This window comes from Moschus berezovskii, chromosome 22, assembly GCF_049115385.1.
Source record: "Moschus berezovskii isolate FMDL1 chromosome 22, NW_MosBer_1.0, whole genome shotgun sequence".
Classification (NCBI taxonomy): domain Eukaryota; kingdom Metazoa; phylum Chordata; class Mammalia; order Artiodactyla; family Moschidae; genus Moschus; species Moschus berezovskii.
Genome location: NC_142481.1, coordinates 28,165,205 through 28,187,995, shown reverse-complemented (window position 1 = coordinate 28,187,995; position 22,791 = coordinate 28,165,205). Strand labels below are relative to the sequence as shown.

The following is a 22,791-nucleotide window of genomic DNA, read 5'->3' as shown; positions in this document are numbered from 1 at the left end:
TGACTCACTGGAAAAGACTCTGATGCTGGGAGGGATTGGGGGCAGGAGGAGAAGGGGACAACAGAGAATGAGATGGCTGGATGGCATCACCGACTCGATGGACATGAGTTTGAGTGAACTCCAGGAGTTGGTGATGGACAGGGAGGCCTGGCGTGCTGTGATTCATGGGGTCGCAAAGGGTTGGACACGACTGAGCGACTGAACTGAACTGAACTGAGAGAGGGACGCCAGGGGTTCCTGCATTTACTCACGCATTCACTCTCATTCGACAATGGGAAGTTTTTGAATTCGTGAGCCAGGGACACTGGTGATGAGGAGAGCTGTATTGCCTACAGAGCTTAGAGACACACAGTGAACACACATGAGCACACGCGCTTCCTGGTGGTGACACAAAGGCATGAGTCCACAGGATGTGGGGAAAGAGAGTACCAAGGAGAGGCTGTCTTCAGAGAAGATGGTCAGAGTTGGCCTCGCCGTGAACATGGGCAGGGACCAACTGGTGCCAGTTTTGAGAGCTCCAGAGAGGCCCAGCCTCACTCAGGTGGGAGCCTGGATGGACAGTGGTGCTTTGCAGAAATGAGAATCAGGGAAGAGAAGTCCCTCTGGGAAGGTTATGAGATCTGCTGGGTCATCCAGGTGGCTCAGAACAGGAGAGGGCTCCGCACAGAGGAAGGCTCGGGATGTTCAGCAGTGGATGGATGAAGTCCTGCGATTGGATGATATTGTAGGGTGGGAGAAACAGAAAGAACCCAGTCTCTGGAAGCAGTTCCCAGGTCTACTGACACAGAAAAAAAGGGTGCTTCAAAGGAAGGCAAAGAGGAGGAGCTGGAGGGGGGGCGAATGGGGTGACCTGTGTCTCTGGTAAGAGCAGGTGAGGGAAAGGATGTCAGTGCCCCTGAGGGCCCCTTGCCGCCCTCACTCGAACCTCTGGAGGAGGGGAGGCAGATATTTAGAAATCTGTTAAAATCCCTCGGACCATTGTGGGTATGTTTGTGCAGCCTCTGAAGACGATGGACTACAGAGTGAAGCCTGACAGGTGGGAGAGCTTTCAGGATTGGAGAGGACCAGTGTTATTTTACTGAGGGGAAGGGTGGGGGAGTGGAGCTGACCCTTTGAGTCCAGTGTGAGGTCAGCTGTGAGCTCCATCTCAGCCCACTCCAGGGGCGAGCCAGCACTGTAGCCCTTTACTGAAAAAGACTGGGTTCTGGCCCCCTTGGCCAGCAGGTACCCATATCTTGCCAGGGTCCTCATCCATGCTCCCAGAGTGAGCCTGAGACTCCACAGATGTTGGTACCCAGGGAGTGGTGAACACGTGGCCTAGCTAAGAGCTCAGACTTACTGGCCAGATGGTGGCAGGAAGGGCAGCCTGCCCCCAGAGCAGGGAAACTGAGGCTGGCAGAGGGGCAGGGCTGAGGGGCAGTGTCCAGACCCAGAAGCTGTCTGTCTGATGAGCAGGTTTCAGGCCTTCCTGTTCCCCGCCCTGAAACTGGCCCTGATCAGTTCCTCCAGCCAACCCAACCCAGCAGTGGCCGTTCCAGGACCTGTTATAGATGTAGGGGCCTGAAAGGTCTCTGGAGCCCACGGGATCTGTGGAGGTACCAGGCAAACCAGGCTCCCCGGTGCACTAGGTTTGGGGGTCTGCGTAGGAAGGAATGTCCCCTTCCTGCCTTTGCTAATGGTTCTCCGAAAGCCGCCCAATTCCCGTGGATCCCGACCCCAAACGCTGAGAACTCCCACCGCCGCGTATCCTCCAGGATCCCTCTCGTCTCCACCCTGCCCGGTCGAGCCGGTGGACGCCGCGGGCCACCCCGCTGCCGGGTTAGCGGAGAGGGCGGAGCGAGCCGCGGGCGCCTCCAGGGGTGCTAGAGCCTCGGGCGCGCAGGGGGTGGGGCCCAGCCGGCCAGGGGAGGAGCGGGGCGTCTGGGCGGCAGGCGGCGGAGCAGAGGGAGGGGCGGGCACCGGCGGCGGCGACAGCGGCAGCTGCGGCGCGACCTGACCCGGCCGCGACGAGTGCACGGAGAGCTCGAGGTCCGCTCAGCCAGCACAGCCATGTGAGTGTCCCCGCCGTTTCCGGGGCCCGCGGTCCGGGCGGGGCTCGGGCGCGGCGGTTCTGGTGCCTCCCCCCGTCTGGGGAGTCCCGGATCTGCTGCCCCCGCTGCGGCCCTGTCCCGTGTCGCCCCATCCCCGGGACCCAGGCCCCATGGTGTCGTTCCTACCCTCCTCTCGGGCACGGAGCACGGCCACAAAGGCTGCCGCCTCGGGGCCTGCCGCACGCGGCGCTGCCGCCTCCCCTCCCACGGCCAGGCCCAGGCGGCCCGAGCCCCGGGGCTCTGGGGTGGGCCAGGCCTGAGGGTGGGCCCTAGGCGTCAGCCTGGGTGCTGGCACAGACGCTCACCGGGAGCCCCGCTGCCCTCGCTGCGGGAGAAACTGAGTTGGGAATGGGGAGAGGGCCCCGAGGGGCGCAAGCCCGCCTACCAGATGAGCTAATCTCTCTGGCCCCACCGGCTGGACTAAGCCGATTTGGGGCCCGACCCGAGGTAGCCAATCTGGCCTTGGGCTGGACTCTTCGCCCAAATCTGGCGGAGGCTGGAGAGGATCGCCTGGCTCGGTGGGGGAAAAGACCCTGTACCTGAAAATGAAAGGCTGGTGTGGGGACTCTGCAAGCAGCCAGGCCTCGGCACCCTGCAGAACCGGTTTGGGGAAGGGGCTGCTCACCGGGGCTAGGGGTCTGGGTAAGCCTGGCTTTAGCACCCTCTATTCTCCTCTCCCCGAGACTAGAGTCTGGCCTCAGAGATTGAACCATCTCAGCCAGTTCTGGGTTGTTTTCTAATACAAGTACGGGTTGGCTGGCCAAGCACCTACTGTGTGCAGTCTAGTGTAACATTAAGATGGGCCATCTATGGGGCTTGCACTGGGCCTGTATTGCAACTGTCGGTACAGCCTCCTGAGGATGGTTAACAGACAATCTGGCAGATGCAGAAACTGGCCTAGAGAGGTTAAGTAATATTGTGAAGGTCACACAGCTGGTTTGGAGAGAAGTGGGAATTAGACCCAAATCTGAATTATTGCCACTGTACTAACCACTTCCCTGGCATGGAGGGTAGAGATGGGGTTGGGGGAGAGATGAGAACTGGAGTGGGAGGTACAAAATAGTCCAGGGAGACAGGAGGCTTATTTCTCACTTCAGCCCGCCCTCCCCGCCCTGGGTCCTGTGGGCCAGCAGTTGCAGAGGGGTACCTGGAAATGGGTGGGGGTGAAGGGAGCACACAGGGCACCGGGCCGGGTCCTCCCCGGGTGGAAAAGCAGGCAAGGAGAACGTGGCTGAGTCACTGCAGGCCCATCGCGTGCTGCAGCTCCGACTAGCGCCTCTGCTAGGCCCAGGCCGGGGGAGGCCACAAGGCTTCCAGTGCGCCGCTGTCCGGGGAATGTGACCAGCTGACCAGGGAGGGGGCCGGCAGGAAGTGAGGCCACCCGGCCGCCTCCGCCCGGTTCCGGGGTGGGGGGTCCCAGGCCGCACCGCGGCCCCTCTCCCTCCCTGCTCCCCGCAGCTGCGGCATGACGTCAGCAGCCGGGTTTGGGGCAGTTGCCATGGAGACAGGGGCAGGCTCGGGAGGGACCCCATTCTTCCTCGTAGCCGCCCCTGGCCCCGGTTATTTTTAGTCTGTTTACCTCTGTCCTGGGCTAGCCTGCCATAGGGCGGGGCGGGCTGGGGGACTCCCGGGAAAGCGGCTGGCCTGGCATTCCTCTGAGCTAGGCAGCACAGGTGGCAAGAGCTCCTGCCCCACATAAGTGCAGCAGTTTCAGCCTGAAGAGGGGACTGAAGGCTGTGGGGTCTGGGGCCACGCAGGCGACCAGAGTTTCTTTCTTAGCTGCTCCTGCTGGCCATGCCACAGGTCCCAATACCCTTGAGACCTGGGTTCTTTCCCATGTCCAGAACAGACTTAAGGGCTGGCGAGAGTCCAGAGAGTCCCCTGACTCTTATCAGCCAGCCCCTCCTCCAGTTGAGGTGGATCCTCTCTCTTAGCTCAAGGGGTTCAGCTTTTCTCCTCGCCCCCGGCAGGGGAGATTGTGCCTAGTCACCCCCTGGAATTGTCAGATTAATATTCTGATGGTCATTTGGACCCTCTATGGCCATCTGGGCCCTGTGGCAGAAGCCCAGTCAGAGAAAGAAAATTGATGGGAAGGTCAGCCTCCTCTGAGTCCAGCCCACCCACTCAGTTCCAGACTCCCAGGGATCCCCCACCGTGCCCTGTCCTGGGGGGGAGGGGCCTGGGCACCCCCACAACTCCACTTGCTGATACAATCAGAAAGGAAGGAAGGGAAGAGGAAACTGACCATGAGGTAGGGGAGTTGGGGGGACAGGGACTGGAAATGTACCCCTGCAGCAGCTCAGAGCATCCCAGTTCCATCAGCCCCCAGCGCAGACTCAGCTCCTGCCGCCTCCACTGCTTTGGTGCAGGGCACGGAGGACACCGCAGTGAGCAGAGCAGGCAGGCCTCAGCCCCCAGAGCTCCCAGTCTGGTTAGAAGACAGACCCTAAAGGAGAACTGACAACAGAGTTATGTGACCTCAGGGATCAGACAGAGGAAGCTATGAGGCGCCTACAAGAGGGAACCAGTTGAGGGCAGGCTTCCTGAAGGAAGAGGTAGTAGGGTAAAAGAAAAAAGAGAGGGAGCAGGTCAGGCTGAGAGTAGTGGGAGGGGGACTAGGGTCAATGAGAGCTGCTGCTTATAGGCCTGGAGAGAATTCATGGTAGCTGGAGCAGAAGGACCTTGGGGGAGCAGAGGACTGTGAGGGGAGGGGGAAGGTATGTGAGGGGAGGAACAGAGCCTGAAGGTCTTGCAAGTCATGTTAGGGAGTCTGGACTTTATCCTTGGGGTAGGGGGATGCCCTGGAGAAGAAAATGGCAACCCACTCCAGTGTTCTTGCCTGGAGAATCCCAGGGACGGCGGAGCCTGGTCTGCTGCCGTCTATGGGGTCGCACAGAGTCGGACACAGCTGAAGCGACTTAGCAGCAGCAGCAGCAGCAGGGGGATGCCCATGGATGTTTCACAAGAGTTCAAATAGAAGGATGTGAAAGATATAGAGTCCTGGCCCTACTACTTAACAGCTGGATCATCTCGGGCAGATTGCTGCTGCTGCTGCTGCTAAGTCACTTCAGTCGTGTCCGACTCTGTGTGACTCCATAGATGGAAGCCCACCAGGCTCCCCCTTCCCTGGGATTCTCCAGGCAAGAACACTGGAGTGGGTTGCCATTTCCTTCTCCAATGTGTGAAAGTGAGAAGTGAATGTGAAGTCGCTCAGTCGTGTCCGATTAATACTTGTTAATAACAGCAGTTAATATTTGCTGTGTGCTTACAATGAGGTATTGTGTCCACCCCAACTTCCCTACCGTACATGCAGTTCTCCCTTCCCCGAAAACTCCCAATAGAGGAAGTATCTTATTTCATCCTCCCAACAGCCCTGAGAGATAGTTGTTATTATTACTGTTGTTATCCTCATTTAACAGATGGATATCTGCAGTCCAGAAATGTTAGGAAATGTCTTCCTGAAGTCACACAGCCAGTTAGCCTCAGGTTTCTCATCTGTGAAGTGGGGCTAATAGGACTCACCCCATAGGGTTGCTGCCAGAATTAAATGAGATGATGTTTATTAATTAAGCACAGTGCCTGGCATAGAAAGCAGTTGATAAAGGAGTTTTTAGTATTGTCAGGTGACTGGAGTTTCAAGAGGGGTAATGCTGTTATTGAATGAAGAATAGGTCATGGGACTTCCCTGGTGGTCCTGTGGCTAAGATGCCACGCTCCCAAAGCAGGGGGCCCAGGTTTGATCCCTGGTCGGGGAATTAAGATCCCACATGTTGCAACTAAAGATCCTGAGTGCCACAGCTAAGACCCAGCGCAGCCAAAAAAAAAAAAAAACAGATCATTGTGGGTTAGCATGGAGACAGGGAATCCATTAGGAAGCTGTTGTAGGATTCTAGGTGAGAACAGGTGATGGCTTGAACTTGAGTTCTAGCAGAGGGGGTGGATGTGACGGGACAGATGCCAGAGTTGGCAGGACTGGGTGACTGAGTAGATGTGTGGGTAGGTAACAGAGACTGAGGCATCCAGGATGCTTCTTAGTTTGTGTCTTGAACAACTGGATACATAGATGATGGGCCTGTCATGGAGAGAGAAGGGAGAGTCAGGTTTGCGGAGCAAAGTGGTGACTTTAGTTCAGGGACTTCAAATTCAGCACATCACTAGTAACCCACTCCAGTTTGTTGCTCAGCTTCCGGGAGGCATCAGGCAGGCAGCTGTATGAACAGGCCTGGTGCTCAGAACGGTTTGGGCAAGGAAGAGAGAAGGAAGCTGGGAACCTTTAGATGGCATTGAGCTGTGGGAGAGATGCCCAGTCCATGAGTGGGGAGGAGGATGAAGACCATTTGGGGATGGGGAGAAAGACAGATCCCTGTGGGAAAATAAGATGTGCAGCCAGAGAGAGAGGTAGAAAGCCAGGGGCGTGTTGCCTCTTGAAATCCAAGAGAAGGAAAGGCTTGAGGAAGAGGAAGAGAACTGCCCAATGAAAAGCTTTGCTCAGATCAAGCAGGATAAGGACTAAACATTGAACACGCAATTCAGCAACGGGGAAGTCACTGGCAACCTTGTCATCCAGACCAGTCGGGAGTGCTGGGTACAGAAACTGGACAGGGTAGGAAGAGAGTGGGTGGATGGGGAGAGGAGGTGGAGGTGGACACACCTCTTCAAGAAACTTGGCTCTGAAAGAGCCAAATAGGGTGAGGGGTGGGGTAGCTGGAAAGAGACTGGGAGTCCACAGAGGGGTCATTTCTTTTTATAGTTGATTTATTTAAAGTTAGCTTTGTATTGAAATAGAATATTCATACAGAAAGGGTACATGCCCTAAGTGGACAGCTCACAATACATTTTCACAAAGGAACACACCCATCTAGGATCAGGAAATAGAACCCAGATTAGGAAACAGAACATAATCAGTACCCTGTCAGCCCCCTTGTACACCCTTCCAGTCACTACTCCCCAGGGCTAGTGTCACTGCTATTAATAGTCACTACTATTCTGACTTCTGCTGCCACAGGTTAACTCTTTTTGAACGTCATATCAACTCGTACATGTATCTTCTCTTTGTGGTCTTGCTTCTTTCACTCAGCATTATGTCTGTAGGATTCACCCCTGTTGTTGCATGTAGTTGTATATTGTTCATTCTTTTCATTGTATAGCATTCTATTATATTCACTGGTGGGCATTCGGATATTTCCAGGGTTGTTTTCACCTTTTATGTGGGAGTGACTGGAACTTGTTTGAGGTTTGTGGCGAAAGACTGAAGCATCTTCCATGGGAAGGGAGAGGGATGGCTAGGGCCACACGTGAGGATTTCCCGCATGGGAAACAAGAGCCTGGCTGAGGTTGAGACTTACTCTTTTCCAACCCAGCTGCTGTGCCAAGGCCTCTGGTGGCTCCTACTAGCCTGTGTGCAGGTGCAGAGAAGGCAGGGGGTTGGGTTGCCCAGGGTTGGTTTCTGCCCCTTAAGGGAGTAGCCCAGAGTGCCGGGGATATTGGTAGCAGGCAGGCAAGCTGGAGTGATGGCTGCAGATCCAGGCTGGGGAGAAGGCTGTGCCGGGAACGTGGGAGGGAGGTGGCAGGGAGAAAGGAAGCAGAGGCAGGTTGTGAGCTTTGTGCAGGGTGTTGTCTGTGTAATAACTGCTGCCTCTCCAGCAACTGAAATAAGATTGTTACTTAGTAAATAGTTGAATAAATGAGCTGAGAACTTCAGGAGGTCTCAGGTAGAAGGCAGGTGAGGTGGGGGTGATGGAGAGAGCCTGAAAGTTGTGGTCAGTGTGGTTCTGATTTAGGAAGGGGGGCACTCCAGAGCCAGGTGATGAGGCTGGGGTGTTCCCATGGAGGGTGGAGGGCAGAGAGTGGTGGGCAATCCATAGCTATGGATAGCTGCCAGAGTAGGCGGGCACAGCACTGTCTTCAAGGAGGGAGGGGGAGATAGCACTTCTCAAACTAGGATCCTAGGACATTTTGCATCTGAATCTGTATCCAGGGATGGGGGTGGGGGTGACTGACTGGAAATGCAGATGCCTGGGCCCACCTCAGTCTTTTGGGGAGAAAGTAAGCCCAGGACGGCTGAATGGAGCATCAGGGAGCAGGAGTGTTTATGGGGTGGGGGAGCACCTAGCCCCTCTGAGGGGATGAGATGCCCAGTGGACCCTGCGCATGGTGGCCTCTATCCAGGCAAGAGTTGGATGGGGATAGTGAATGGAAAGATACTGGGGGCAAGAAAGGGCCAACACCAAGGGGATTCAGCCCATGCAAGCTGGGAGCCAGAGGATGGGGCCTCTGTCCTAGGAGGCAGTTTCTGCTGGAGAGAAAGTACTGATCAGCAGTGGGACCTGATCCTCTCCCTATGGCCTGGGGGTGGAGGGAGTCCCCCAGACTAAGCACCGCTTCTGTGGGTGGAGGGTTGGGGGTGGTGCACGGTGCTGTGGGACTCTGCACCCAGTTCCTTCTCTTCCTTCTGGGGGCAGCAGCACATAATACGGGGTTGATCCCGTCGCCCACTTTAAGGTCCGCCCTTCTCAGCCTCAGGGCCGCCTCATGCTCAGTGCCTCTCTGCCATCCTTCCGCATAGTCCGTCCACTCAGCACCCGCAGCCCTTACTTCTGCTCTCTCAGAAGACCTCACACACTCAGAACCCCATCTCTTAGCCCTCTGTACTCAGCCCTCTCTCAGCACCCTCCAGCAGGCGCTCTATAAGCCCCCTGTGTTGTTAACTACACTCAGTTCAACACCCCCGCCCCCGTTGTCTTCACTCTGTTTATCCCTCCATATACACCGCCACGCTCAACTCCCTTTACCCGCACTCCAGACCCAGCTGAGAAGATCCCCGCCAGTCCCCAGCCCGAGGGGAACCCCCCAGTCATCCCTCCCAGAGGCCAGGGGGGCCGAGGGCCCGGTGCCCCCCTGATCGGGCCGGTCCCGCCCCATCCTGGCGGGCTGAGTCAGGCGGCAGGAACTGGGCGGGGGGCGGCGCCGGGAGGAGCTGAAGCCGGAGCCAGAGTCTCTGGGAGCGAGCACGGAGTCCAGCCGGGCCGGCACCGAGGGGCCCTGGGCCGGCGTGGACTCGGGGGGGCCAGCGCGGGGATTAGGGGGCTGTCCCGGACCTACCATGAGCGCCAAGAAGAGAGGTAGGGCCTGGTCTGGGGCTGCGGAGGCTCCGGGCTGTCCCAGGGGCGTGCGGGCCGAGTTCTGGGCGCCCGGGGCGCGGGGTTCGCCGGACCTGTGTGGGGCTTTGCCGAGGATCTCTTCCCTCTAAGGTCCGGGCGAAGGCGGCTGTCTGCGACTCAGTTTCCCGGTCGGAGTCTCAGGGAAGAGGAGGGGGCGGGGCCCTTCTCGGCACTGCCCCCCACCCTGGGAATCCCCGGGCTTTGGGCGCCTCCCGGCGGGCGGCGGCCAGAGGGGAGCAGCTTCCGCGGGGCGGGCGGGTCTGGGGAACCCAACCTGCGCAGGCCGGGCCTGCCAGACCGCTCCGCTGGGCTCCAAGCATGCACCCCGCCCCGCCCCGTGACCTCCCGCGGCCTCTCGGGGTGCGGGCGTGGGAGCTCCTGGCCCCACTTGGGGGAGGAGGTCAGGGGCAGGGCTGGGGAGCCCGCCCCACGCCGGGTAAACAGACGCTTCCGCACATTCTTTGCCTGCCCCGCCCCTTTCCTGCCCCTTCCCAGCCCAGGGAGGGTCCCAGCGCGACCCCCCTTCCTGCCCCGCGCGGCAGGCGGAGCCTGCACCTCTGCAGGAAGTGGGGGCCGAGCCGAGGCCACGCTGAGTCCGAGACCGAGTCACCCGCGGCCGCCCTGTCATTAGGGCCCCGGCCGGTGCGTTTTGGACTGCGGGCGGCAAGCGGTGGTGTCCGGCGGGACTGAGAAAGAGAGCGGGCTGCAGGGAGGGGGCTTCAAGGGCCTGACTGGCGCTGGACACCCGCTCTCGCCACCCCCAGGGAGCCCCGCGCGGACTCATTCCATGATGTCCCTGTCGGTTCGGCCGCAGCGCCGCCTGCTCAGCGCCCGGGTCAGTAGGAGCCAGTCCTTCGCAGGCGTCCTCGGCAGCCAGGAGCGGGGGCCCAGGTACGCAGCAGAGTGGGGCTGACCGGGTCCAGGGAGGCTGACCGGGTTGGGGTGTGCTAGTGAGGGTGTGGGGAAGGACTTCTTAGCTCTTTCTGAGTGCAGTCTCTCCTTCAGGAGCTTCCCGGTCTTCAGTCCCCCGGGGCCCCCACGGAAGCCCCCGGCGCTCTCCCGGGTGTCCAAGATGTTTTCAGTGGCTCACCCGGCCCCCAAGGTCCCGCAGCCTGAGCGCCTGGACCTGGTGTACACTGCGCTCAAGCGAGGCCTGACGTAAGCAGTGCTCTCCCAACCCCTTGTCCCAGGATCCCTCCCTCCCTAAGGCCTCTGCCCTTCCTGCTAATGGGAACCTTCCCCAGCTTCACTCCCTCTCCTCACTGCCCCTTCCTTGGGCAGACAGAGGCTGGAGAAGTAAGAGAACTCTGTGGTCACCGTTTACCCAGGGCCTATTTGGAAGTGCACCAGCAGGAGCAGGAGAAACTCCAAGGACAGATAAGGGAGTCCAAGAGGAATTCCCGCCTGGTGAGTGAAGAGTTGACATTCTGTATGTCCTGGATTAATGCTCTTTGCTCTTGTGGTGTTGGGGGGCTGGGCAGGGCCAGTGCTGGCTAACATCAGAGCTGTTTTCTGGGGTGACTCAGTCCAGGTGTGACAAGAAAAGGGGTATCAGGCAAAACTGATAGGAGGTTTCTCTCTTCTGCCTTCCCAGGCTGCCAGTACTTTCTGCCTATGACCCACTGCCTGCCCCCTGGGAACTTTCAGTGGGGTGGGTCAAACCCTGCTGACTTGGAGATTATATTGAGATTAGGTTTTGGTGGTCCTCAGCAAGAACCGTGGTTTTTTCCGGGGAATAGTTCAGGACTTCGTGGAGAAAGAACCATTTCTGCTGGGTCTTGAAGAATCAACAGGAGTTCCCTGTTTGGGGGAACCGAGCATGAGGAGGCACAGAGCTCTCGTCCTAGGGATGGTCGATGGTTGCAAAGGCAGTAGGCCAGGGGAGGGATCTCACAGAAGAGGCAGGGGAAAGAGTACTGGAGTGGTCCTGGAGACCAGATCTCTGACACTAGCAGAGACCAGGCATGTGAGAAGGTAGACCAGTCCCTGCTTTGACTGGAATGGCTGCGGGCTGTGGTGTGAGAGGAGGAAGCCTGGGAGGGAAAGGCGCTGGATGGTCTGGCCAAGCCGGTGCCCCTGCTGGAGTTCTTCGCCTACCTCCTAATGTGCCCCCCCCAACCCTCTCCCTGCAGGGCTTCCTGTATGACCTGGACAAGGTGAGTGTATAGAGAATGGTGTTGGAAGAGGTTGACTTGGAGGTAGGTAAAGGGCGCTGGGCCTCAGGCTTCTAACACACCTTTCCCCCAGCAAGTCAAGTCCATTGAACGCTTCCTGCGACGGCTGGAGTTCCATGCCAGCAAGGTACTGGTGCGGCATACCTGTGTGAGCTTGCAGCCTGGGGTGGGGGGTCGGGTGTCACAGGGAGAGCGGGTGATGGTAGGCCCTGGGGGAGGCCCCGGGGGAGCAACCCCAGCAGTGAGTCTTAGTCCCCCTCTGCCACCCCACTCCTCTGCCCAGATTGATGAACTGTATGAGTCATACTGCGTGCAGCGGCGTCTCCGGGACGGCGCCTACAACATGGTCCGTGCCTACAGCACCGGCTCCCCGGGGAGCCGTGAGGCCCGGGACAGCCTGGCCGAGGCTACTCGAGGGCATCGCGAGTACACAGAGGTGAGGGATGTGTGCCCCTGAGGCCGAGGCACAGGGTACAGTAAGTTGGTGGGAGGGGACTGGCTTGTGACTTCTTCCTGTCGTTCCCCCCGCCCCCATCTCTCCGTCCAGAGCATGTGTCTGCTGGAGAGTGAGCTGGAAGCACAGCTGGGCGAGTTCCACCTCCGGATGAAAGGTACCGAGCAGTGAGGTGTCGGCTGGGGTGCGGGGGAAGTGTGTGCCTGAGACCCAGCTCATCTCCTTCTCCCCCACTCGCAGGGCTGGCCGGCTTCGCCAGGCTGTGTGTTGGTGACCAGTATGAGGTAGAAGGATGGGAAGGGAGGGGCTGGGGTGGCGGGGTCACAACGTGGAAGTCTGCTTCATCCTGCCTCTTCCCCTAGATCTACATGAAATATGGGCGTCAGCGCTGGAAACTACGAGGCCGCATAGAGAGTAGTGGAAAGCAGGTTTGGGACAGTGAGGAGACCGTCTTTCTGCCTCTGCTTACGGAATTCCTGTCCATCAAGGTGACGTCTCTGCCCAGAACCATAGGATACCAAGATCCTGTGACTCTGACCTGTGAACCCCTTTAGACCTTCATGACCTTGAGACCCTTAATGCCTGTGACCCCCACCTGGTTCCTTGTCCCTGTGAATGTGTGACCCCCTTGACCTTCATGACACTGTGATTTCTCCGTGATCTTCTGACCTGGTGAATATTTGATCCCTGAACTCCCATGAGACTGTGACCCCATGACCATAGTGACTATAGATTTAGACCTCTGTGATCCCCATGCTCCCAGAATGCTTCAAGCCTGCATGGCCCCATGACCCTGTGACTGTGCAGGTTCAGACCTCTGATCCCCCACAGTTTCATGATCGCTACACCCTTATGACCCCACCATGCATTCTTGGCTACAGGTGACAGAACTGAAGGGCCTGGCCAACCATGTGGTTGTAGGTAGCGTCTCCTGTGAGACCAAGGACCTGTTCGCTGCCTTGCCCCAGGTTGTAGCAGTGGACATTAATGACCTCGGCACCATCAAGCTCAGCTTGGAAGTGACATGGAGGTTGGTGGGGCTGAGGGACTTGGAGACAGGGCTGGGGTTTGTGGCATCTGCTAACAGATTCTTTCCTCTCCAGTCCCTTTGACAAGGATGACCAGCCCTCAGCTGCTTCTACTGTCAACAAGGCCTCCACAGTCACCAAGCGCTTCTCCACCTATAGCCAGAGCCCACCAGACACACCCTCGCTTCGGGAACAGGCCTTTTATGTGAGTCACATCCCAGGCTTAGCACCACCTTCCCCAAGAAGAGGTGGTCCTGAAATGTCCTTTCCTCTCTCCCAGAATATGCTGAGGCGTCAGGAAGAGCTGGAGAATGGGACAGCATGGTCCTTGTCATCTGAATCTTCTGATGACTCATCCAGCCCACAGCTTTCAGGCACTGCCCGCCACTCCTCGGCCCCCAGGCCCCTGGTGCAGCAACCTGAGCCCCTGCCCATCCAAGTTGCCTTCCGTAGGGCTGAGACCTCCACTTCTGGGCCCATGGATGAGGAGGGGGCTGTGGCCCCAGCCCTGGCCAATGGGCATGCCCCCTACAGCCGGACTCTGAGCCACATCAGTGAGGCCAGCGTGGACGCCGCCTTGGCTGAGGCTTCAGTAGAGGCTGCAGACCTAGAAAATCTAGTCCGGGGACCTAGCCCACCTGCATGCCCAGACCCCACCCATGGGGAGCACCCTGCTCCTGTCCCTCCTGCCCTGGATGCTGGCCATTCTGCCACAAGCCCCACTCTCAGTACAACAGGCCCTGCCCCATCTGCTCACCTAGGCTCAGCTAACAAGACCATAAATTCAAGCTCTCCTGAACTGCCCACCCAGACCACTACAGGCTCCACCTCTAGTGCCATAAGCCCTACCCATAGTGCTCCAAGCCTCACTCACACTACCACAGCTTCTACCCACAAGACCATGGTCTCTATCCTCACTACCACAGGTCCCACCCCCAGTACCACAGGGCCAGTCCAGACCACCACAAGTCCCGCCCACAAACCAGTGCTTTCTACCCTCACTCCTGCAGCTCCTACCCCCAGTACTACAGACCCAGTCCAGACCACCGCAAGCCTTAGCCTCATTGTCACAAACTTGACACACCCTGTCGCAAGTGCTACCAACAAGCCCATGGTCTCTACTCTCATTACTGCAGGCCCTACAGCCAGTGCCACAGGTCCAGTGCAGACTACCACAAGCCCCACCCACACCACAAGCCCCACCCATACCACCAAAAGCCCCACCCACACTATTACAAGCCCCACCCACATCACCACAAGCCCCACCTACACCACCACAGGCCCTACCCACACTACTGCAAGCCCCAGCTATACCACCACAGCCCCCACCCACACTACTGCAAGCCCCACCTATACCACCACAGCCCCCACCCACACTACTGCAAGCCCCACCTACACCACCACAGGCCCCACCCACACTATTGCAACCACTACTCCCAAAGCCAAGATGTCAACTAACACCACTATACCCAATGCGAAGGACCCAGTCCAGACCACCAGGAGTCCCACCCATTCTGTCACAAGCCCCACTCTTATGACTGTAAGCCCCTCCACTTTTCTAGACTTTGCCAAGCTCTCCAGCCCCTCTGCAAATACAGACCCTCCCCACCTAGGCACTGACCCCCTGTCTGGTAGTTACCTAGCCTCCACTCCTTGCACTCAGGCAGACCCCATATCCCCCAGCACCTCCCATCCAAGTCCTGCTTGTTCCAGTTGGGAGCCCCTCACAAGCCCTTCCCCAGACCCCCCAGAAGCCATTCGTCAGAGCCCAAGTCTCCCTCCCTCACCCCTAGCCCCTGTGCCCCAGCATCCAGATCCTAAAGTGGCCAGGGCTGCTCTGGCCCCAGTTCCAGGGGCACCTGGAGGGGCTGGGGACAGGAGGCTGGAAGAGGCTCTGGGGGCCCTGATGGCTGCCCTGGATGACTATCGTGGCCAGTTTCCTGAGCTACAGGGCCTGGAGCAGGAGGTGACCCGGCTGGAGAGTCTGCTCATGGTGAGGAGGGCCGGACTGGGCCGCGGTAGTACAGGGAGGGAGGCCAGGCAGGGGCAGCAGCTCTGATGCCCTTCCAAACCCCAGCAGAGACAAGGCCTGACTCGGAGCCGGGCCTCTAGTCTCAGCATCACTGTGGAGCACGCCCTGGAGAGCTTCAGCTTCCTCAACGAGGATGAAGATGAAGACAATGACAGTCCTGGGGACAGGTGAGAAGGGCGAGGTGAGGGGGAAGAGGGGAGGTGAGTACCAGGTGAAGCAGAGAGGTGAGAAAGGGGGCCAGGTGGACCACGCAGAGAGAGCAGCAGGACGAGAGGTGGGCGGGAGGAGGGGGTGCCGGTGGGAGCCTCTGTGTTCACCCCACCCATGTACTCCTTGTGTGTCCTTGGTGCCCATGTTTGCAACTCCATCTGTATCCCCAGTGCTTCTGGCCATCTCCCTCCTCACCCCTGCGGTGTCTGCCTTCCCCATCGGTCCCTGTCAGCTCCTGAGTCTCCAGCTCCTCCTCTCTTCCTTGGCCTCAGCTTGAACCCACGCTATGAACGAGCCCTTTCTGTGCCTCCCTGTGCGTCCTGGGTCCCTCAGCATCAACCTCCTCTGTCTGGATCCCGATCTACCCAGACACCCGGGCCCCTTGGCTCTCTGTCCCGGAGTGGCCTTTGCCAACTCCCAGTTGAAGATCTTGCGCGGCCCCTCCTCCCTCTGATGCTGCCCAGGTTACGACCCCGTGCCCTGCGCCCCTTGGGCCACAACCTCTCGCAGTCCACTTTGCGTAGGCCATCCCGCCTGCAGCCCTACTCCCACCCGTCCTGGCCCCGGCGGTGCTATCGGTCATAGCTGGAGGTGGCCCTGGGCAGATGGGCTCTGGGCAGACCCCTGCTACCACTTGTTGGTCCCAGCTCTTTCCCTCCTTCTGGAAGTCTTCCGTGAACTTGCCCATTGTTGTTTGTGTGTCATCTGTTCTGTTCTGGGATGGGGCAGGGAGGTTAATAAAACTTCACTGGTGACCAGATGATGATGTCTGCTCCTGGGGCGGTTGACCCCATCTTTCTCTCAGGCCCCCAAACAGCCTAGCACCTGGGGCTGAGGACAGCCTCGACTCGCCCAGTGCCCGACCCCTCAGCACAGAGTGTCCAGCTCTGGACGCTGCCTTGGTCCAGCACCTGTATCACTGCAGCCGCCTCCTGCTGGTGAGGCTAGTGGTGTTTCCCCCACCTTCCCCTGGTAGCCGCTTCCCCCAGGGAGCCCTGAGCCTCATTCCTGGCCCTTCACCCCTCCTCTGAGTTCCACTCCCCAATGTCCCAGGGCCTGGCTCTTGCTGAATGGAACACCTCCCACACTCTGGCTCCCCCAAGCCTCTCCCGATGCATGCTGGGACTTGCAGTCCCCGGTCTCCATCCTCTCTAAGCTCTACCTTGAGGTCTGAGCTACTTGGCCACCCCTGTTCTCCAGAAACTGGGCACATTTGGGCCCCTGCGCTGCCAGGAGGCATGGGCCCTCGAGCGGCTACTGCGGGAGGCCCGAGTGCTCGAAGCAGTATGCGAGCTCAGCAGGCGATGGGAAATGCCTGCCACCTCTGCCCAGGAAGGTAAAGGCTGTGTGGGCCCTGGCTTGCGTGTGTCCCAGAGTTCCCTCCTTGCCCTGGCCCACCTGCACACCTGTCTCACCACCTGCCTGCTCTGTTGCTGAGTTTCCTGCATCTCCTCACAGTGGTGCAGTTCTCGGCCTCTCGGCCCAGCTTCCTGACCTTCTGGGACCAATGCACAGAGGGACTCAGTCCTTTCATCTGCCCTGTGGAGCGGGTGCTCCTCACCTTCTGCAATCAGTTCAGCGCCCGTCTCTCCCTGCGCCAGCCAGGCTTAGCCGAGGCCGGTGAGTGGGCTACCGGCCTGCCCCCTCTACCCTCCTTTCTCAGATCCCCAGTGATGGGACCTTAGGGAAAGCCAGGTCAGCCCACACAGACACTCTGAGTTGAGCAGTGGGAAGAAATAGCAAAGGCATGTGCCTCAGCACAAAAGGGCCCAGATTGGACCAGGACTTCCTGGACGTGCACCAGGGATGGGGCACCCTTCCATCTAATGACCCAGGTCCCTCCACTCCCTGAGACCTGCAACCCTGCCTCCCACAGTGTGCGTCAAGTTCCTGGAGGATGCCCTGGGCCAGAAGCTGCCTCGGAGCCAGGCAGGCCCTGGAGAGCAGCTCACCGTCTTCCAGTTCTGGAGTTACGTCGAAGCCTTGGACTGCTCCTCCATGGAGGCCTATGTAACCGAGACAGCTGAGGAGGGTGAGGCAGTGGCCCTGGTCACAAAGTGGCATGGCCCTATGGGCGGGTCTGAAGGTGTAGATGCAGGACACGAGGGCACAAAAGACCCTACCCCCGGAGGCATTTTGCCCTGCCAGCTTGTTCCAACTGACAACCCCCTCCACCACTGCCCAACTTCCTTCTTTCAGTGTTACTGGTGCGGAATCTGAACTCGGATGACCAGGCTATTGTGCTGAAGGCCCTGAGGTTGGCACCTGAGGGGCGGCTCCAAAGGGACGGGCTCCGGGCCCTCAGCTCTCTGCTTGTCCATGGGAACAACAAGGTCATGGCTGCTGTCAGCACTCAGCTCCGGAGCCTGTCGCTGGGCCCCGCCTTCAGGGAAAGGGTGAGAGTTGGGCAGGCCTCCCGGAAGGGTAGAGGCTGGGGTCCCAGGGTGAGTCCCAGACTGAGTTTACCCTCCCACCCTTACCCAGGCCCTGCTGTGCTTCCTGGACCAGCTGGAGGATGAGGATGTGCAGACCAGAGTGGCCGGCTGCCTGGCTCTGGGCTGCATCAAGGTGACCGCTGCCAACTTTCCCACCCTCTGTCTCCCCTCCCAGCTCCCCGAGCCTGGGTCCTGAGCCTGCTCCCCTGGGCCCACCTCAGTGCTCTCTTCCCTGGTAGGCTCCAGAAGGCATTGAGCCCCTGGTGTACCTCTGCCAGACGGACACAGAAGCTGTGAGGGAAGCAGCTCGGCAGAGCCTGCAGCAGTGTGGTGAGGCACGGGTCTAGTTGAGTTCTTGGACATTTGGCTGCTGGGAGTAGGGGTGAGATAGATGGGGTCAGGGGCGGGAGGGAAGGGTGGAGCTAGGGCTACTCCTGACCCCATCCTTATCCATTCCAGGAGAAGAGGGACAGTCTGCCCACCGAAGGCTGGAGGAGTCACTGGATGCCCTGCCCCGCATCTTTGGGCCCGGCAGCATGGCCAGCACGGCATTCTAAACTCCCCACCCAGCGGTCCCCAATGCCCCTTCCTCGCACCTTCAGGGCTTACCAGGCACTGGCAGGGAGGATGAGGGCTGGCTCCAGACATCCCTCCCTCACAGATTCCTATCAATGAAAATCTAATATATTCTCCTGTTGTCCTTGGGGTTGGTGGAGTCAGTGCCACAGTCAAGTGCCTCCCAGCCCTGGCTCAGCACACTTGCCATAGATCGGTGTCCTGGGTCTGGCCGTCCTGCCTCTGTCCTGCCCTTGGTTTTGTATTTTATTTACAGAGTTTTACAGAAAATAATAATTAAAAAAAAGCAGAAATGCCTTTCCTACATAGCCTGGACTGGTGCACTCCTCACCTCCTGCTCCAGCATCTTCTGGCTGTGGCCCTGACACTAGTGTGTCCACCGTCCAACTGTGACAGTACCATGTGCTTTTGCCCTGGAGATGCAGATGGAAGAAGCCCAGAGGCTGGAACTGGGCTTGGAAAAGAGGGCGGAGGAAGAGGGTGGTGGAGTGTTGCTGAGGAGGCCCGGCCTGCAGGTGGGTGTACCCTGGGCCTGGACGTTATAGGACTAGACTGGAGCTAAACTCTGGAGCTGGCCTAGAGAAGGCCCAAAGGGTGCCAGTCCTGGGAATGGATGGCTTGGCTGGGAGGCAAAGAGGAAGCAGGCAGGAAGAGAAGGTGTGGCGGTGGCTGGAGCTTCTGGCCACCAGGGGGCAGCAGAACCCCGTCAGGGAATGCCAGGCTTCTGGGCCTTTACTTCAGCAAAGGCAGCTTCCTACAGAAGGGGCTGTGCGCAAGGAGGTTCTTGAGCGCTGGGTGGGCTGAGAGGAGGTTCCTGCAGAGGGGAGAGCTGGGGCCGGGGAGGCAGGTGATGTGGGTGGCTGCCCTATGACTCTCTTAACAGTAAGTCCCTCCTGTTCCTGAGCCTCCCCTCTGTAATAACCTGACTAAAACCTTGTGACCTTGCCACGGCTGGCAGACTCACGCTGCTCCAGGCAGAGGGCTCACGTGAGTTTATTAACCCCAGAAAGTTAACAAATTCAGTGGGAGGGACCTGAGGGTAGGGTGGGACTGCAGGATGGCAGGTCTGTTCTTAGGTGGGCCGGAGGGAAGCCCACACTCAAGGCTGGAGAAACAGGTCTTGCACCTTCCCCTGTCCCGCCAGAGCTTTCAGTGGCGACAGCGCAGGGGAGGGCCTTCCCCGGGTCCTGAGCCCACTCTGGCATCCCCGTAGCACAGCAGCGTGACACCCTGGGGACAGCCTGTGTGCCTGCACTCAGGAAGAGCCAATGAGGTGCCAACAGTCCCCCCCTCAGGGGTGACCCAGATCCCCAGAGAGCTCTGCCCCTCTGTGTTTTAGAGCTGTGTATGAAGAGGTTTGGCTGGGCCTTTAACCACCTGCTGGGGAAGCCAAGCTGAGCAGAAAAATAAAACGGTAACAGGAAGGAGCACAGGAAGCACCTGTGTGTGGATGCAGGTGGCTCATTCCAGTTGGGTGGGGGCAGGCCGACCGCCCTCAGCACATGGGCTGTGTTCCCTCTGTAACTGTGAAGGGCGGCACGGGAGAGATGGTCAGCTCAGTTTTAGGGGGATGATCGGCTGCGGTGGTAGGGGAAGGCAAACAATTGATAGAGACCAAGCCAGCACCCAAAGCTGGCCACAGCCTGGGCTTGCTGCAAGGACCCCCGAAGCAGGGTTGCAGGCCCAGAACCACCCCTAGAGTCCCTCAGGCCTGCGGCCCCACAAGAGCCCCACTGGGAGGACAGGACTGTCCACTGACATCCAAAGCATGGCCTGTGTGGTGGCGAAAGAGGAAGTGAACACAGGCCTAGCAGGTCCTGGGAAAGTGCAGCGGGGTGACTGGACCAGCAGTAGCTCATGGCTCAACCCACAGGAGAGCACAGGGCCTGGGCAAGAAACGGAGGATGGAAAATCACCCCTGCCAGGGGTCAGCAGGTCACTGGAAATTTGAGTGGCCCTACATCTCTGCTTTCCAATTCTGGGAAGGGATAGGGTACCTAACTCTGTCCTCTACAAGGAGAGCCCTGAATCCTGAGCCTCGTATTTAGCTTTAGGTGAGGGTGGATTGGAGGGTCAGGGTGAGTAGGAGCTAGAATTAGGGTGCTGTGAGGTACAGCGGAAGCACTGTCAAAGCCGAGACAGAAAGAGCCTCGGGTCTTTGCCCCATCGAGCCTACTCAGTTCAGAGCAGTGGATCAACCCCAGAACAGCTACCCAGCCACTCTCCATCAGTTACTTAAAGTCAGGCTGTATGGCCTCCTACGCTCAGGCCCACGTCTATGAGGTGGCAGGGATGGGGGCGGCAGGGGAAGCCCTTGTCCTGCCTTCTGCACACCCTGCCCTCCCCCAGCACATGCACACCCTCACAGGTGCTCCCACAGGTCTTCCCATGGGGCAAAGCTGCTCCCAGCACACCTCCTCCCCTGCTGTCACACAGGTTCAGAGAGGCTCTCACTCTGGCGACTCTGGACAGTTTTGAGCCTGCTGCCTCCGATGACGGGAGGCTGATGACACCACCAGGAGTCAGATGCACCAGAGCAAGGAAAGCCTGTGCCCAGCTGTCCTGTGGAGCCTGTGCCAGCCTCTTTGAGGGGACAGAAGGAAACGGGCCTCCAAGGTCTGTGACACCCTGAGAAACACCCCATCAATCAAGTCCAGCAAGGCCGCAGCCATGCCCTGGCCACCACTGCTGGGGCTCTCCCCGGGAGAAACTTATAAGCCTGCGCTGTGAAAAAAGGGACCAGGCTGAGGTAGTCCAGGATGCAGTTTATTGGGTCAGTGGGCACTGGATCCCCCCACCCCACCTCCTTTCCTTTTGCCCTCTTCCAACCTTACCTTTCCTCCAGTCTCCTACTCTCCTTCCTCATGTATTCAGAGCTGCAGAGAACCAAAAAAAGAAGAAAGAAAGAAAGATGTTGGTAAAGGCAAAGAGGCAGATGGGTTGGCATGTGGGAAGAGAATTGCTTCTTTGTCTTGCCCACAGAGTGGGGGTGCCTTCCTTGTGTGCTTCTGACTGGTGTGTGGGTACAATTTGCTGAACCCTGGGCATATGACATGTTCCCCCTACCCCTGGCATCCCCAGAGGACCCTATTTAGGCCATCTCTCAGCCATGGACAGAAGGCTCTTGGCCTGACTACTGGACCTGGCTCTCCGGGGCCGACGTAATACAGAGGGTGAGCTTGGGAAGGACTCTCAGACCTATATGAACTGCTAAGGAAAAACATCTATCATTTGGAAAATAAGACTGTCATTGACCTGCAGGAAGGGGCCTCTTGTTTCAGAAGCCTGCAGTGGGGTGATGGTCACAGTTTGAGTTTGATATCAATGGTCAGGTCTCATTTCTCTCTGAAGACACCCAGAGCATATTGGATCTGCCAAGAGAATTGACTTGGAGAAGCTGAATAAGCAACTGAATTGCCATGCTAACACTGACGTTTTTAGCTGTTTTCTCTGAATCTCCCTACAGCTTCCTCCTCCTCCTCAAGCATCTTACAAACATCGCTCCACAGCATTCCATTCTAGGCCCCTTGCTGCTCTCTTTTGAAACACACTCCCTGAACAACCTTATCCATTTCTCTGGCTTCCATCTATATGCTGAGGCTGTATGCCTCATGGCTGTGATTCACATGGCGCTCTCCTCATCTCCCGACCCTCATATCCAACTGCTGACTGGACACCTTTTGAAGAGCATGCTCAAAATCAAACATCTCAAAACCTGCTTCTCCTCCTGGACTCTCAGGGTTACCAACTATCCAGGTACTCAAGCCACACAACTGGGCCTCACCCTTGATTCTTGCCCCTGTGCCCTCATCCCAACCATCAGAATCTTCACAATTAAATGTCCTAAATATTGCTAAGTTCTGTTTCTCTTCATCCCCATTGGCACCGCTCAGTTTCCAGATACACTGACCTCTCCTAAACACTGAAACTGCGCCCTCACAGGTTCCCTGCCTCTGGTCTTGCCCTTTTCCCATCCAGTCTCCAAGGTGCAGAGTGATTCCTAAAAACACACCCATCACTACAGTCTGTTTCTCTTAGGGAAAATGCCAGCCCCCTCAACCTGGCTCACAAGGGCTGTTAAGTGGGTTCCTCTCTCCAGCCCCCCTTCTGCTGCCTACCTTCTCAGTCTGCAATGGACCTCACTGTACCATCCTTAGGGCTTGCTTGCCCCTCTGTGGTATGCTCCTCATCTTGCCTTGCTGATGCCTGGTTACCTAATGGGCTTCAACCTAAACATCACGAATTTCCTCAGGAAGCTTCCCTTCCACTGTGCTCCTCCCATAGGAGCGTGCGTCTCCCCCAGCACAGTTTGAGGGGAATCACACCCCATTGCAATCACTTGTTCACACCTCCAATATATACATCTGTAAGTATTTGCTGACTAGCCAGCTAGGTAACGCATACCACCCAAGTCTGGGAAAGATGATTGCTGCATTCCTTGCAGAGCTTGGTCCAAGTTTTTTTTTTGTTTTTAAACAGCTTTATTGAGATTTAGTCCGCATACCATACAATTTCATCCGTTTAAAATATACAATTCAGTAGTGGCTTTTAGTGTATTTAGGGTTGTACAATCATCACCAAATCAATTTTAGAGATTTCATCAACCTCAAAAGAAACTCGGCACTCCTTAAG

The 22,791-nt window shown here is 57.9% G+C and overlaps 2 protein-coding genes across 8 annotated transcripts in view; one reads left to right on the top strand and one right to left on the bottom strand.

Moving 5' to 3' along the window:
* Positions 1–22,791, bottom strand: part of LOC148774387 (uncharacterized) — a 47,516-nt gene that overhangs the window by 14,740 nt on the left and 9,985 nt on the right. The window contains exon 1 of one of the 2 annotated variants that reach the window (XR_016035813.1): positions 9,192–9,510. Coding sequence is in view for 1 of the 2 variants with exons in the window: in XM_088830234.1 (XP_088686360.1) it covers positions 21,022–21,035 (14 nt within the window). In the remaining variant the exon portion in view is untranslated. Of the gene's footprint in view, positions 1–9,191; positions 9,511–20,993; positions 21,036–22,791 lie in introns of those variants that run through there. The other variant, XM_088830234.1, reaches the window with a different exon arrangement.
* RIPOR1 (RHO family interacting cell polarization regulator 1) lies at positions 1,897–21,057 on the top strand. Of its 6 annotated transcripts, none has more exons than XM_088830225.1 (23): positions 1,897–2,051; positions 10,015–10,141; positions 10,256–10,408; positions 10,579–10,657; positions 11,383–11,406; positions 11,498–11,551; positions 11,708–11,860; positions 11,972–12,035; positions 12,119–12,162; positions 12,241–12,366; positions 12,760–12,908; positions 12,982–13,111; positions 13,187–14,899; positions 14,984–15,105; positions 15,954–16,086; positions 16,349–16,484; positions 16,607–16,768; positions 17,025–17,180; positions 17,348–17,544; positions 17,633–17,716; positions 17,823–17,913; positions 18,043–18,674; positions 20,596–21,057. In XM_088830225.1, the coding sequence occupies exons 2-22, from the start codon at positions 10,038–10,040 to the stop codon at positions 18,138–18,140; spliced, it is 3,972 nt and encodes a 1,323-aa protein (XP_088686351.1). In that variant the 5' UTR covers positions 1,897–2,051; positions 10,015–10,037; the 3' UTR covers positions 18,141–18,674; positions 20,596–21,057. The 6 variants fall into 6 exon arrangements, with proteins under 6 accessions (XP_088686351.1, XP_088686350.1, XP_088686347.1 ...); XM_088830224.1 differs by lacking the exon at positions 1,897–2,051 and adding an exon at positions 6,822–9,211 and having other exon boundaries at positions 14,987–15,105; XM_088830223.1 differs by lacking the exon at positions 1,897–2,051 and adding an exon at positions 6,824–9,211.

Coding starts and splice junctions, on each gene's coding strand:
- RIPOR1 (XM_088830221.1), top strand. Junction 10,409..10,578: donor GCGCTCAAGCGAGGCCTGAC/GTAAGCAGTGCT, acceptor CCGTTTACCCAG/GGCCTATTTGGAAGTGCACC. Junction 11,861..11,971: donor GGCATCGCGAGTACACAGAG/GTGAGGGATGTG, acceptor CTCTCCGTCCAG/AGCATGTGTCTGCTGGAGAG.